The sequence below is a fragment of the Volvox carteri genome, assembly GCF_000143455.1.
Source record: "Volvox carteri f. nagariensis unplaced genomic scaffold VOLCAscaffold_115, whole genome shotgun sequence".
NCBI classification, from domain to species: domain Eukaryota; kingdom Viridiplantae; phylum Chlorophyta; class Chlorophyceae; order Chlamydomonadales; family Volvocaceae; genus Volvox; species Volvox carteri.
The window spans coordinates 22,918-39,084 of NW_003307658.1; the positions used below are offsets into that span (position 1 = coordinate 22,918).

Genomic DNA, 16,167 nt, shown 5'->3' on the forward strand with positions numbered 1-16,167 from the left:
CGCTTCGCGCCCGGGGCCTCGCCCAAAAAAGCGCAGGACTAATGAAGAGATGGCCAAGGCCGTGTGTTTGAGTTTGGTTTGCTATGGGACGCGACTTATAAGCAGAACTTCCTTGTGTTTGAGTTTGGTTTGCTATGGGACGCGACTTGCAAGCAGAACTTCCTTGTGTTTGAGTTTGGTTTGCTATGGGACGCGACTTATAAGCAGAACTTCCTTGTGTTTGAGTTTGGTTTGCTATGGGACGCGACTTGCAAGCAGAACTTCCTTGTGTTTGTTTGAGTTTCCATGTAAGCAACTATGGACAACTAAACCATTCATCCTTGGCCTGTTTTGCAGTCCTGTCAGTATTCCCAATTCTGCACCTGCAGCCTCATTTTACAGCAGAACACCCAATTCTAATCCTCCAACTGTGTTCCCAATCCTATGGCAGCGAGCTCATCCTAAGCTTGCGAAAGCCTGCAATCCCCGTCCTGTCGACCAGGGTCCCATCCCCATCCCTGGCCAGGGCTCCCAATCCCCTCCTTGGTCAAGGTTGCAATCCCCATCCCTCAGACAGGGATCCCATCCCCATCCTCACCCCCGACAGCAATCCCCATCCCAAAAGTAGTGTAGCACGCCTAATCCCTAATCCTCCCCTTGGGCCCCACATCCCATCCTGACGTCGTCAACCCTATTCCCCATCCCGCCTGACCAGTACCTGCCCCCAATCCCCCATCTCTGCAACCCTCTGGAGCACAAATGAGCACAAACAACTTTGGCTGCCTTAAGTGACCGAGGCCAAAGTCACATCAACGCCTCTTGGGCTAAATTTAATCTCAAAAGGCGCCGCGTATCTCATAATGGAATTCTGAGATGACAGCGTATGATAACTGTAACTCCCAGGCCTTGAGTGTGTAACGGACAAAACATAATATTTCACCTGGCTGAAACGCGCCATCGGTACTATTTATCATTCTCTATTGAAAGTATTTCGCCTGTAGCCAACAAAGATCGTATGAGCACAGAACACTTTGGCTGCCTCAATGGACCGAGCTCAAAGTCACATCAACCACAGGCCTCACGCAGAGGGTTGCAGAGATGGGGGATTGGGGGCAGGTACTGGTCAGGCGGGATGGGGAATAGGGTTGACGACGTCAGGATGGGATGTGGGGCCCAAGGGGAGGATTAGGGATTAGGCGTGCTACACTACTTTTGGGATGGGGATTGCTGTCGGGGGTGAGGATGGGGATGGGATCCCTGCCTGAGGGATGGGGATTGCAACCTTGACCAAGGAGGGGATTGGGAGCCCTGGGCAAGGATGGGGATGGGACCCTGGTCGACAGGATGGCGATTGCAGGCTTTCGCAAGTTTAGGATGAGCTCGCTGCCATAGGATAGGGAACATAGTTGGAGGATTAGGATTGGGTGTTCTGCTGTAAAATGAGGCTGGAGGTGCAGAATTGGGAATACTGACAGGACTGCAAAACAGGCCAAGGATAAATGGTTTAGTTGTCCATAGTTGCTTGCATGGTGTGCTGTCACTTGTGGTGCATCTTACAGCGTCTGGTGAAAGTGGTGGTCGAAGCCAGTACCAAACATGCACGTTGTCGTGGTCGATTTTGCTCATACACTTGGTAAACCAAACACCGAGAGATATCTTCACAAAGCAAGGCCCAACAGCACCATAATCAGCTGTCCAGGTATAGCCCATGCCCATGTTCACCAGCACCACAACGGGCCTCCCATTACCCACTTGACACACATGAGCACATCTCACCAAAAGCGGCCCCGGCAGGCTGCACCACTGCTGTCTGCCAAAGGCATGGCCATCATCAGTGCATGCACCAACATCAGCCATCTCACTAGGCCGTCATGCATTCAATTGTTTGACCTCTGCTTATTAGTCACGTCCCATAGCAAACCAAACATAAACACAAGGAAGTTGGCAGCACCGAATCTAGGCTGGGGAGTCTAACATCAGAGTCGTCCATGCATTTTTGCTTCACACCAAATGGCTGGCACTCATTGCAAACAACACAACAAACCCTCGCTCCCTCCCATATGGGGGGGGACAGTGCCCACGAGTCATGCCTGGCACGCTCCCAATGCGACTAAACAAGGTGGCAAACCTTTCAACGGCAGGGCCCATATAGGCAATGACACTGCCGTGTGGATTCTGCGCACGGGCTCCCCATTGAAGCTCATCACTAGTGCCCACCTGCCGGACAAACGAAAGGCGCTCCTGGAGAAAGCACACTGGCCAGTTCAGCATATCGTTGAACCAGCTGTAGCCTATACCTGCCTTCAATAGCACCACGGCCTGCCTCACATTCCCCGCCTGATACTCCCAGAACAAATCTCGCAAAAAATAGGCCTTGAAGGCTGTGTCCTTTCTGTACACCAAACGCAGGTTGAGAATCACATTTCATCGCCAGGCATTGCCCTCTGCCAGTCCATCCGTCGCCTCATCGTAAAAGGAAGTGGCATGCACCTGCGTGTTTGCAGCGGCACAAGAACACGGATCCAGGTCGATGCAGCCTGGCGCAAAAAGCTCGTGCACCAGGTCCAAGATGAAATCTGGCGTGTACCATTTCCATGTATTGCTTTGCATGAACAGACGGAGGCCGCCATATTGCAGCGGCAGTGCAACAGGTGCTGCCAATGCATGCTCTCGATGTGGGTCGTGGACGTCACCCGGCCCGTGCATTTCGACTCGTCAACCATTGCAGGATATCCTATTATAATTACATGGGCATGAGACAGGCATGGAAAGCGACTTAATGTAAATGAGGAGAGAAGTGAACCATGGGTGCACCCGGCCAGTTCCACAGTCAGAAAAACATTCTTACCTTGTCCGGCCCACGCACATCCACGGCACCAACGTATGCGCCAACATATGCCTTAACAGAGGAGATAATGAAGGATCGTCGAGCTGTTTCACAAACAGCTGTTCACTGATGACCGGCCCTATTTGCCTACAAAACCATGCTAACAGATTTCCAAAATACTTCATCAACAAGCAAATCGCCTCTTGCTAGCAAAAGGTAAATAGGGCCAGTCATTCGTGAACAGTCCTTCCTAGTTTGCGCTAAACAATGGGAGCACATATCCCCATATACAGACCCATAGGCGCCTACCCCCCGTACAAACGCTGACGGGCCCGTTATGGCTTGAGCCGCTAATGGGCCTGTCCAGTTTACGGGCCGTAAGGGGGGCTGTAATGGGGGGCCCCATAATGGGGGCCCCCGTTACAGGGCATATACATGGGCTATAGGGATCCCCACCGCCGGCTGTCCTAGGGTACAAAATACATAGCAATTACCCGCAAAGGGTAAGCCGATGGGTTTCATCACCTTTGGGCTCCCTTCGGTGGAGTCCCCAGTGAGGAAACCGAAGGGAGTCCCCATTGGGACATCCACTTTAGCGCTATGTCAGCAAAAGCGGTGCATTCATCCAATATTTGGTGCCACAATGTGGCATTGGAAATCTTGTAGCATTAAAGTTGTAGCCGACTGCAGTTAGCTGATAGATCGTTCCCGCTTAGAGCTACCTTTACATGATAAACTGGTAAGCCCCTCGGCCGCCTGATATTCTGTAGATGTTGCTATATTGTAGTATGCTACGGCATCCTCGCAACAAATACATTGTTCTAAGCAGGGGGTGGTAGGCCGGGCCTGCCCTTTATGGCTTTTATTATTGCTGCTCGACGCGGCGTGAACCCAAGTGGCGTAAGCCTGGCCCAAAAGGGGGAGTATTTTGCAAATACTTCAAAGGGTTAGGGAAGTATGACAAGACTTCTAAGCCGGTGAACTGTAGTTGAAGGAGAATATACGTTGGGGTCTGCGTGCGCGGTGTCGGCTGTCGGTGAAGGCTGGTCCGCCAGAGACATATCACGCGAGAGAATACATGGAACAATGCTTTATAGTCGTGGTCAGTCATGTTATTATCGCGCTTGTTTTAAGTCCTGCACGGCGGGAGGGATCCATTTTGCAGTCAACAGGGGTCACGCGGCTAGTGTCCAAGAATCTAAATAATACGTTTTCTTTGTCGCTATCAAAATGCAAGTTGTCCTTGCAATAATACGTGCATCTGGATAGTGACCAAGAAAGCTTATTCTTTGGGTGAATACGCCGTATAAAACGTAATACGCCTGGCGTTCGAGCGACGCAATGATACGACATACGCCCGGCATAAAAATTTTGGATCCCAAGTTACACCGCACCCCTGGTCGTAGCCTATCATTGGCAATAACGCAAGTTAAGCATCCTGCGTACCGGACAGTCCCTGTGTAATTTCCGTAGCAATCCGAGTATGCCTTGAAGATCACAACTGCAATCCTGAAAGAGCGTTGAATGGCTGCACAGGCCCGAGTGTATTTAGCGTTTCTGAAGAATTGTTTTGTGTTCGCCAATAGGCCTTTCCTCTCTGCGCAGTTTTCTTCCAGGTGTTCTTAACATTTCTAACAGGTCTACTTGCCCATGCAGCCTGAAGAGAGGTAATGATCAAACCGAAAGGGATATTACATTTCTCCATTCCTAATACCAAAAACGACCCTTGCTTTATTTTCCCTGATTTCCAATGCCATAAGCAGAGGCAAAATCAACCTCGAATGTGTCTGGAGACATGAAAATACACTGCACCCGCATAAACCAACTCCAATCAGTGACTCCCACAGTTGAAACTCTTAGATCAAGAAAGCAAGGAAAAACTCAATGGGGTACAACCATTGGAATGTCCAATCCCTGAGGACTAGTGCTCGAGTCTCTATTGCAGGCCTACGCCATACGTCTCGCCAAGCTTATATGGCTGCGAAGTACTCCTTGGAGCCCTTTGGATCAGGCTTCATGGTCTTGTCGCCAGGCTTCCAGCCGGCAGGGCATACCTCGTCCGGGTTCGACTGAACGTACTGAATTGCCTGCAACACGCGCTTCGTCTCGTCCACGCTCCGGCCAAAAGCTAAGTTGTTAACCGTTGCATGCTGGACAACACCTTCCTTGTCAATAATGAAAAGCCCGCGCAGAGCAATGCCGTCGTCAGTCAGGACTCCGAAAGCCTTGGAGATCTCCTTCTTCAAATCAGCCACCAAGGGATAGGCCAGGTCGCCAAGGCCACCCTCCTTGCGATCAGTTTGGATCCAAGCAAGATGCGTGAAATGAGAATCTACGGAAACGCCAAGGATCTCCGTATTTATACCCTTGAATTCATTGCAGCGATCGGAGAAAGCCGTTATCTCTGTTGGACAAACGAAAGTGAAATCCAGCGGATAGAAGAACAGCACCACATATTTGCCACGATACTGTGACAGCGAAACCTCAACAAACTCCTGGTCGAAGACCGCCTGCGCCCTGAAATCCGGCGCAAGGGAGCCGACAAGAGGCTTCTCAAGTGCCTGAACACGAATTGAAGGATTCCTACGCAAACTCGATGGGCTAACCAAGTTCACAGTATGGCGTGTGTGCCTGGAAAAGGCCGCGAGTGATTTACGCGAGAGCACGGACAACGCCATTGTGATGCTTATATGGAAAACATGCAAAATTGGAAAAGCTTTTATTAGACTTTATACCAAATTAGCCTTATGGTAGGCATTTCACGTCCTGCTGTACGGAAAAGGCATGAGAACCACCGGGCCCTGGATCCTGAGCACCGTCCAGTAAAATTGAATAACTAAAATGAGCACATTGAAGCATTCAAGTATATGAAAAGATATAATATGTAGTATGTTTGGATCTTTAAAACGTGGAGAACTTAGTGCCAATTCGTTTTCACTTGGGCCCTCGAGTTTTGTCCGTATTAATCGTTAAAATACTTGCAACTCTCACGAAATTAGGGATTGTAAAGTTTACATTGCAGATCCCGCAGCTGAGCTGACATCCAGGCAAATGAATACTACAGGCAGACCGGTTGTTTCTTTTTACGGCTGATTGAAAACAAGTTGCGGGTGCGGCGTGCACTCCTGCGTACGGCTAGCCACTTGCAACCTTGTTAGTCGCAAGTCGCTACTCGCAAGGAACTCGCAAAATTTCTCCTCTCGCCATCTTTATATATTCACGCCGTTAGGGCGTAAGCACTGCGCATTTGTGGCGCCTGCGTCTGCCGGCTATGGCCGATAGCAAGCGCAAATATCAGTAACATATGTAAAGGGGTAAGCAATCCATGCGTCCATAACAACAACATGAATGATCAGCTTGGCGCACGAAACAGGCAAAGGGTGCTGAAGGAAAGCATTGGTGTACGTCCACCGCTGGGTGCCTTGGGTGTTCTAGAGAGGAATTTAGTGTGCCAGGTACCACGCGTCACAGGTACCACGACACGGGTCAGACCTCCGCCTCATATTCACATTCTTCTTGCCTTAATTTGTACTAGAGAGTTCAAAGTTCATTTGGTTTTCGTTCCTTGCTTCAGGGTCATGGTTCAACAGATGCCTTGTTGTTACAAGGTCGTGGGTGCGTTCCCCGTACCTGCAAACCACCCTTATATGAGCCGAAGGCTCAAGGGCTGCCAAATCGCCTATAAGCACCATCCTACCTCGCACATCAAACGAAACAAGTGATGAAGGATACTAACGACCAAAGGGAACGATAGAGTTGCGTTGGGACCATATACGTTCCAGCATCCTTGCCAGGCGTTCAGGTTCCCACTTCATACCGTCCTTCATGTGCTTGAAGCGTGGGAAATCCATATCAGATCTGATTTTGTCGTACACCGGACAGTCCAGCAAAATGTGCTTCTCATCCTCGATATGGCTACCAGTGCTGCAGCAAGGGCATACTCGCTCCTCCCTAGGTATATAACGCCGTCCCTTACGCGCTCTGTTAGCCGCCAATGCCCAACAGCAAAGCCTAAACTGCATAAGCTTGCGATTCGCTGAACGCGGGATAAACATTGTGATATGCGGGAGCACCTCCTTCCTGCCCGCTTGTTCGGCCGCCAGACCCATCTAATGCTTATACTTCGCCATGTGAATTCCTGGTTGCTTGCCGTCTGAAGGGTACATGTCTGGCTGGACATCTAAACGCGTATGCTTCCAACCACTCACTAATCGGTCCTTGAACTCCAAAATCACACCACCTGGCATTGGCCTGATCATCAGCCACTCCACTCGTTCGTCTACCTCATGTAGCCCTTGCGGGGCCTCTTTCCATACGTCGTGCCCCAAAAAAACATAGAAAACGGAGGAGTAGTGTCCCCCATCCGGCCCCTTCGGGGTTGGAGAGGGATCCTGCGACCTCCTGTCGCAAAACTTGGTGTGCCACAGACCCACGCTGTAAACGGACATGGTTCCAAAACCTCACAACCTGCTTGAGAACGTGGTAGTGTAGGGGTAGCTGCGATAGCTCTGCGAACAGGAGGCGGTGTGTTGGTCTGGCAGCTCCTACAATTTGCCGCATGAAAGATATCTGAAGCTGCACTGCTCTGTCCTTTAGGCATGCCTCGAAGGGCCCCTCTGCAAGGTTATTCGCATCACTCCGCTTCCTGAGCCTGTCCGAGACCTCAGCTAGCATAAACGGCCCCCATGCTTGACAACCATACAACAGTATTGCTTGTACCTGCGTATCGAAAGACTTGATCCTCACATCTGGGGCGAACAACTTCAGCTTATCTAATTTTGCACTCAACGCGAACATAGCTGCTCTAGCTGTGTCATACAACTGCTGACAGCGGGCCCAGAACTGCTGTTCCGGCCCATACACTAACCCCAGATATCGTGCACTATCATTAGCCGGTATGGCCTCTCCAGCCTGCCTGAGCTCATCACACGATGCTTATAATCATCACACTCATAATTCTGGTAGTCCCTCAGTCCTTCAAAACCCATGACCTCGCATACGGCCTGCGACTGCTCTAAATCCGAGATGTCGTTCACGTAAGCAGGTAGGTCCATCGGGGTAGCACGGTTCCGCTCATGCTGTGCTCCAGACAGATGTGCGTTAAGGTCCCCGGCTATCAGTACGTCCTCATCGCCAAGCCTGAGTTCCGTTAGCGACTGTGGGATCCTGGTCAAAACGGCTTCTGCTGCTGCAGTGCGCTGTGATACGGTGCCTCCACCATCCGGGTAGACCCTGGACGTCTCTGGTGCGAGGTAGCAGGCTCCCATCAGGAGACTGCTACCTGTAGAAAGGCTAACGCGTGCCCAAATGACCTCGCACCCTGGCAGCTGGTTGTCCTTGCGCACTACCGTAATACCCCTCGTGAGTGACTCCCATACATACAGCGCGACGCTTCCATAATCGGCCCTCAGGGCTTCCTTTGACCTCTCCACCCGGAAAATACGGAACCCTTCCAAAGCTGTGTCTTTCTCCTCAGTACTGTCTTTCAAATGCGCCTCAGCTATAACAACAATATCATGACTCGTGACGAACGACCTAATTCCTGTCTGGTTGAGCTTGAAAACTCCCGCCTCCAATAGCCCATGAACATTCCACGGTAAAATCCGTAGCCCTCGGCTCGCGTGCCCCTAGGTGTCATCCATTTCGTCAGCGTTAGGGAGGTTTGCGAAGCGGTTTGCCCTGTTACCCGCCAGTTGGTCACGTGCCCTGTCGTCCCTTCCCCCACTGCCGCTTCCTCCTTGGCCCACCTGCCCGTTTCGTGTACTTCCCGCCACGAGTCGGAACCCTTCCGCATCGACGCCCCGGCTATCCGGCCCTTGTACTCGTGGATCGCGTCCGGCTGGCGGTCTGTAGCTCGCTCGCTCCAGAGTGCCTGGTGAAGCCGTGTACGTGAGTCCAATGGTGCCCTCGGTTCGCAGCTGTTTCGGGGGTTTTGCCTTCACAGCGCTGAGTGTGGTCTCGGGTGGTATCTTGCTTTTGTTGTTCCCAATGAGCGCCAGCTCATGCCCGGGCGGGATTGGTTCGGGAGGTGGTGGAGGAGGGGCTCTGGCGGTCGGGTTAGCCCCTACTGAGGGCGCTATCGCTGCCGGCCCTGCCCTTCAGGCCACGGATGGGGATAGCGATGCCCGCACACCACGCGCCCACAAGGTGGTCGCTGGTGCAATAGCTGCCGTTGGGTTTGCTGCCCCTGCGACGGCCGGAGCTGCAGACCCTGCGGCCGCCATCTTGGAGCCCCGTACACACCCCTTCCCGGCTGCTGCAGTCGTAGCTGCTGCTGCCACTCCCGAGGTGCCACCTCCGGGGCCCCTGCTGCCGCTGGCCCCTCCTTCTCCACCTCCTGCGTTGCCACCGACATATTCACTGCCGTCAGCTCCCTGCTCGGCAGCTGCAGTCCCTTCTCAATCGCTGTCACCTCCGTCGGCACCGTACTCCGCGCTGCCCAGGTCGCTGTCGGTATCATTCCGGGTCCCATACGGCTGCGCTTTTCCGCCTGGTCGCTCCTTTATGTATATGTAGATGCCTTGTGACATGACTAGCAACAGAAGTTGTCCAAATTGTTTTCCATGACAAATGGCAAACATATAACATATAATGTTATGCCATTTCCGTTCCATTGCGGTGTTGCCTCCTTAACTTTGATACATGGCTGCCGTCGGGGTCAGATGGCACACACTCAATTCCGAAAAGTACGCATCTCACTCGCGAAATATTAATACTTTTATGTGCAAGCTTCTATTTGGAACAATTTGCGACGGTTGGCGTTGACATCTCGGAGGGGTCTCAGGGTGGTCTCACCCCTTTCCATAACAGTATTTGCTGATGGTCCTTCTGGTGCGGTTCCAGGGACTTTTGCAAATTGGGGAGCTAATGGCAAACTCCCTAGTGGGTTCTGAGCCTTCCCTTGGATTTGCTCTTGGCTGTCTAGGTGAATTGCGTTGCCTGGTCTGGGTGGGAGTCTTGCTTGCCCTCATCCTATCAGGTGCAGTGCATGGCCGCTCTCTGTGCGTCTGGAGCCCACTGTAACACTGCCCCGAGGCATCCCTGGCCCCGACGGTAAACTAAATGGTGCTAGCCTAGTCCGTGCCCAACCCCCCATCGCGTGCCCGCCCCCCATCACCCTGCAACAGAGAATCGGGTGAAGGGCCTTGCGCCTTAATAGGGAGGGGTAGGGTATGTGCAGGGTTTTCGGGTTTCCTCAGTCTTAGTGAACCCCAAGAGCCGGATCAGGCCGGGGATGGAGAGTAGTCTTGTTGTGTGTGTATGTGTGTTACATGGCTGGGGGTGCGTGACCCCATACCTGTAAAACTACCCATACGAGCCGGACGCCCAAGGGCACAACGCCTAAAAGCCACGGAGAACAGGAAACACCGTACATCAGCCCAGACTAGCGTCCAAAAGGGGTAACTGAGTCCACATACGTTCCAACATCCTCGCCAGACGTACTGGTTCCCATTTCATGGCCTCCAACATGCTCTGTTGATGATCGAATCCCTCTTCAGCACTAATATCATTATAGGCTGGGCATTCCAATAACACGTGTTTTTCATCTGCATTAGCTTACGATGTGCTAAACGAGGAATGAAAACCTTAGCATGTGTTGGCCACATAACGGCTGCAGCTGCCGAAAAGGGCAGCCCCATCCAGTTCCTCCTTCGCCATTTGCACTCCTGGTTGCTTCCCATCTGATGGGTACTCCTCTGGCAAGACAGTCAGACGCGTATGGTCCCAGCCGCTCATCAAACGCTCTCTTAGTGCCGTTATCATCGCTCCTTCGGGTAGAGGCCTACTCAACAACCAGTCAACACGCTCCTTTACCCCCATGACTTCTTGCGGTATTCCACTCCAAATATTGCACTCCAAGAAGGAAAACAGTCGTAACATTGAGATTCCCCAACCCTCCCACTCCGGGTTGGTCAGGGCATCAGTTATCTCCTGCCGTAAAACTGCATGAGCAATGGACCCCACTTGTTTTTGAAGGCTATCTTGTTGTGTGTTTCAGGCTCAGTGCACAAACTCGCGTGACAGAGCCTCTTGACTCGTGAGAGAGTACGCCCGTGTGACGCCTCCCACCCCCGGGGGAGGAGAGCTGAATTAGCATGCGACGCCTCCCACCCCCGCGGGAGGAGAGCTGAATTAGCATGCGACGCCTCCCACCCCCGGGGGAGGAGAGCGGAACTAGCATGCGACGCCTCCCACCCCCGGGGGACGACAACGGAACTAGCATGCGACGCCTCCCACCCCCGGGGGACGACAACGGAACTAGCATGCGACGCCTCCCACCCCCGGGGGACGACAACGGAACTATCGGACCTGCGGCTCTCGGCTGTTTAGGTGGGGACAGAGGCCCCTTACACCCCTCTCCTGTCTGCGGGAGAGAGCTTAGGTGGTCTTTCCATTGGGGCTGGGCAGTAGTCCCTGGGCAGTCTCAGGCCTGGTCAGATACTTGTGTGTGCGTTACATGGTCGTGGGTGCGTTCCCCCTACCTGCAAACCGCCCCAATACGAGCCGAGGGCTCAAGGGCTGCCAGATCGCCTATAAGCACCATCCTACCTCGCACTTCCAACGAAACAAGTGATGAAGGATACTAACGACCAAAGGGAACGATAGAGTTGCGGTGGGACCATATACGTTCCAGCATCCTTGCCAGGCGTTCAGGTTCCCACTTCATGGGAAATCCGTATCAGATCTGATTTTGTCGTACACCGGACAGTCCAGCAAAACGTCCTGCTCATCTTCAATAAGGCTATCAGTGCCGCAACAGGGACATACTCGCTCCACCGAAGGTATATAACGCCGTCCCTTGTGCGCTCCGTTCACCGCCAATGCCCAGCAGCCTAAACTGCATAAGCTTGCGATTCGCTGTATGCGGGATAAACATTGTGATATGCGGGAGGAGCGCTCCTAGCCCGCGGTATCAAGTTGACCAGTATCGTGAAGGCATTTGCCACCTTTTCTGTTTCACACAGCACGCCCGCGGCGACACCTGGCCCAGACGAGGCCCCTCACGCGCTCGGAAATTCGGAATTTGACCCCATGAATTCCCAAGCAAATCCGGGTCAAATCCCATCGGGATTTGAGGATTTGAACCCCAAAACAATAAGCAATATAATGGTCATGCAAAGATTTCCTCGGGCCTGGAATTTGACGCATTTGAGAATTTGAACCCCCCAAAACAATTATCATGGCCATGCAAACAATTCCATGAGCAGCCGTTACAATATATTGCATATCTTCGAGCGGCATGTTATGCTCGTGCCAGTCAGTCCTCGCGCCGCATGCCTTCAAACATTTAGTTATTCCTCCAAAGCCGGCGCTCACCGCAAAGAGCGATGTCAGACAGCGGCGACGGACGGGCTAACAAACACCGAAAGGCTCAACCAGGTACCCTTGATGAACTGAATCGGCACGTGCAACAGTTAGGCAAGAAAACGAATACAAACTGTACTTTTTCTTCATATGGGATAACCATCTCACTCGCAAGGGTCGCTTTACCCGGTTGGTGATCGTACGAGTGCCCCACCTATCGTTCTGCAAGTTGTTCCACACGTGCTAAAACTAGCATACGGGAACCAGGGCGCCACAGGGTGTCGTCGGGGCAGAGAGAAACCCACGGGTCGGCAACGAATATACAGTTCGAATGCATGCACATGCACACACGCAGCTGCAGCTGCGTGTGCACAAAATCTCACTTGCGCCCCACAGGGTGGTGTGGCTCAAAACAACTTACACCACCACAAGTGGGAGAAGACAAAACACATGCATTCCTACCCACAAAAATGCGCGTTCCTCCACAATAGCTTTTGTGTAAAAGATGTTAAAAAGAGTCCCCCACGGCACCTCTCTCCAGCCCTCCACAGCTGGACGACTCTGCACCCTCTGTCCTATAAAAAGAGTCTAAACGTACCCCACATCCTATACCACATTGCATGCATCCGACATGTATCATGTTTTGGACGTATTGCAAATGCATCCCCCTTAACCCCGGCGTCGTCGAGACATTCTGACACATTCGGATATTGTGTCCTCCAAATGAATCAGGGCGGCGTGTGGTGGCGTCACGTGGCATGTTTGAAAAAACAACTGACCCCCAGAGGCTGTGTGGTGAAGGCTGTGGGGTGAGACGAAACAACACAGCAAGAGCGCCTCACCCATGTGTTGTGCACAACACCCCAACAATCAAAAACCCCGCACACGATACAACACCTGCCACTGCCCATCCGGGACTCTGGGGATGTCTCTCCAGAAGTTAAATAAATCACAGGCTTGATGGCGGGTTTTAGCGTGCCGCGCGTTTGTGTGCCTCTGCAGGTTGTGTGTGTGTGACTCTCCTATGAATGTCCAGTTAAACGAATGGGGAAGCCACCGGTTAAATACGTCAGGGACCCTGGGGGATTCGTGTGGGCGCGAATGATGCATATGCTAATAACACTGAAGCCTCCGGCCCCATAGAGCCGTGTGGCTGTTTTGTCCTCCGGGGTGTGAAAGAAGGGAGAAATGCGTGGCGCACCATCCCTCCCTCCCTCCAACCCCCACCCTCCACAATACCTTTTCTCACTCTTATTCCGCCCTCCCAAAGTCATCCTCCCTTCCCCTCCCTTCTGCCCTCCCTTCTGCCCTTCAGTGCCTTGTCCTCTGCTGTCTCCTGCTCTCCCTTGCCCTTCCCTCCGTCCTTTGTGTTTGTTGGTGTGTGTGCCCTCTGCCTGTGTGCTCATGTGTTCACGGACGTATGTGTGTATGTTGTGTATGTAACATGGGTCATAACATTTGGGGACACCTGGGAATTGAACCCAGACCCACAAGGAGGTGGGTGGCACCTCTGCCGTGTTCCGATTCCCGCCCCACCCCGCGCCTGCACTGCCCTGAACCGCCCTGCCCAGCGCAGCACAGCCCTCCACTGCGCCGCCCAGCGCAGCGCCACCCTCTCCTGCGCCGCCCAACGCAGCGCCGCCCTCCTCTGCGCCGCCCAGCGCAGCGCCGCCCTCCCCAGGGCGGCGTTGGGCAGGGGGGTCGCAGGGGAGGGCCGCGTTGGGCTGGGGGGCCGCAGAGGAGGGCGGCGTTTGGATGGGGGGGCGCAGGGGAGGGCGGCGTTGGGCTAGGGCGGGTGCAGGGGAGGGCGAAGCTGGGCTAGGGGGCCGCAGGGGAGGGCGGCGTTGGGCGAGGGGGGCGAAGGGGAGGGCGGCGTTGGGCAGGGGGGGCGCAGGGGAGGGCGGCGTTGGGCTGAGGGGTCGCAGGGGAGGGCGGCGTTTGGATGGGGGGCCGCAGGGGAGGGCGGCGTTGGGCTAGGGCGGGTGCAGGGGAGGGCGGCGTTGGGCAGGGGGGTCGCAGGGGAGGGCCGCATTGGGCTGGGGGGGCGCAGGGGAGGGCGGCGTTTGGATGGGGGGTCGCAGGGGAGGGCCGCGTTGGGCTAGGGGGCTGCAGGGGAGGGCGAAGCTGGGCTAGGGGGCCGCAGGGGAGGGCGGCGTTGGGCGAGGGGGGCGAAGGGGAGGGCGGCGTTGGGCAGGGGGGGCGCAGGGGAGGGCGGCGTTTGGATGGGGGGCCGCAGGGGAGGGCGGCGTTGGGCTAGGGCGGGTGCAGGGGAGGGCGGCGTTGGGCAGGGGGGTCGCAGGGGAGGGCCGCATTGGGCTGGGGGGCCGCAGGGGAGGGCGGCGTTTGGATGGGGGGGCGCAGGGGAGGGCGGCGTTGGGCTAGGGCGGGTGCAGGGGAGGGCGAAGCTGGGCAGGGGGGTCGCAGGGGAGGGCCGCATTGGGCTGGGGGGCCGCAGGGGAGGGCGGCGTTGGGCTAGGGCGGGTGCAGGGCAGGGTGGTGTTGCCCCAGCCACTGCTGCCGCCGTACCAGCTGCGGCCCCAGCTGCAAACAGGCCCCGCACTCCTGCACCTCCACCAACTCAAACAGCAGCAGCAGGCGATGCTCACACAGAACCACTGGCCGGGCATGGCATGCTCGTGCGGTTACCTCGGTTGGCGGTCATGTCCACTCTTGGCCTGTGTAACCCGCTGCATGGAGCCCTCCCGCGCAAGCCTGTGCACTGTACTAAGACCTTCCAATGTGCATAAGCACCTGTTCGTGCTCACAGCGGCTCCGTTATTCAGTCGGCGGCGTCCCAGTGGGGGTCGGTCGGCACCATCTCGCGTAAGGTCCATCACTTCTGCATAATAACGCAGTCATCGTTGCTATCTTGATGAGCTAATCCTACATCTTCGCTATGCATAATCCGTTGCCTGTGGAGGCCCCTTGGCGTCCAAGCTGAAAAGTAAATTCGCACCTCTGGGTTGTCCATCGCCGCTGTCTGACATCGCTCTTTGCGGTGAGCGCCGGCTTTGGAGGAATAACTCTAATAGTAAAAGTCTAACTAAATGTTTGAAGGCATGCGGCGCGAGGACTGACTGGCACGAGCATAACATGCCGCTCGAAGATATGCAATATATTGTAACGGCTGCGTATGGAATTGTTTTCATGGCCATGTTGCATGATGATAATTGTTTTGGGGGGTTCAAATTCTCAAATGCGTCAAATTCCAGGCCCGAGGAAATCTTTGCATGACCATTATATTGCTTATTGTTTTGGGGTTCAAATCCTCAAATCCCGATGGGATTTGACCCGGATTTGCTTGGGAATTCATGGGGTCAAATTCCGAATTTCCGAGCGCGTGAGGCCTGTGCCCAGACGAGGTGCCGCCCTGGAGCGATGCTAACCGATTTCTTGCCAGCGCGCTGCTCGCAATTCCAGCACAACCGTCTTTTTCCCTTAAACAACAGCAATTTGTTAGGGTTGACGAACGTGAAGGAAACTCGACCCGAACAAAGTCGACTTTGTCATGTCAACGGTATAGCATTCCTTCAAGCCACAAAGAACACAGTAGTTCAAATAGTAATAATAGTAATGCTCTTATTATAGGAACAAGTATTTGCTCCGTTCTTGTATGTGCGATAGCGACAGCGACGTGCGGCATTCCAGCCTGCAATATGTGAGACAGAAAAGATGATAAATGCCTTATTGCTACTGGTGAACTTTGTAAAAATGAAAGCAAAACTGTCCAATGTCTTTCTGTACGGGCGGCGCAGGGGAGGGCGGCGCTGCACTGGGCGGCGCGGGGGAGGACGGCGCTGCACGGGGCGGCGCAGGGGTGTGTCCGTGAACACATGAGCACATGGGCAGAGGGCACACACATATCAAACACAAAAGACGGAGGGAAGGGCAAGGGAGAGCAGGGGACAGCAGAGGAGAAGGCACAGAAGGGCAGAAGGGAGGGCAGATGGGAGTTGAAGGGAGGATGACTTAGGGAGGGCGGAATAAGAGTGAGAAAAGGTATTGTGGAGGGTGGGGGGTGGTGGGAGGGGATTGTGGGGGTAGGGTGAAAGGAT

At 54.1% G+C, this 16,167-nt stretch overlaps 3 protein-coding genes across 3 annotated transcripts; 1 reads left to right on the forward strand and 2 right to left on the reverse strand.

Moving 5' to 3' along the window:
- Positions 1-1,044: 1,044 nt before the first annotated feature.
- Positions 1,045-2,939, reverse strand: VOLCADRAFT_108410 (uncharacterized protein; the record flags this gene model as incomplete). Its single annotated transcript, XM_002958963.1, has 4 exons — positions 2,828-2,939; positions 2,470-2,713; positions 2,197-2,367; positions 1,045-1,098 (listed from the first exon to the last, which is right to left on the reverse strand). Exons 2-4 carry the CDS (start codon positions 2,683-2,685, stop codon positions 1,045-1,047), a joined length of 441 nt encoding a protein of 146 aa, XP_002959009.1. The 5' UTR covers positions 2,686-2,713; positions 2,828-2,939.
- A 5,614-nt stretch (positions 2,940-8,553) lies between these two features.
- On the reverse strand, positions 8,554-9,278 carry VOLCADRAFT_100348 (uncharacterized protein; the record flags this gene model as incomplete). Its single annotated transcript, XM_002958964.1, has 2 exons — positions 8,554-8,805; positions 8,940-9,278. Coding segments are annotated over 2 exons (591 nt in total), but the record flags the coding sequence as incomplete, so codon positions are not given.
- A 3,009-nt stretch (positions 9,279-12,287) lies between these two features.
- VOLCADRAFT_108413 (uncharacterized protein) lies at positions 12,288-14,859 on the forward strand (the record flags this gene model as incomplete). The annotated part of the gene is made up of 3 exons (XM_002958956.1): positions 12,288-12,921; positions 13,428-13,609; positions 14,699-14,859. Exons 1-3 carry the CDS (start codon positions 12,563-12,565, stop codon positions 14,857-14,859), a joined length of 702 nt encoding a protein of 233 aa, XP_002959002.1. The 5' UTR covers positions 12,288-12,562.
- Positions 14,860-16,167: the final 1,308 nt, after the last annotated feature.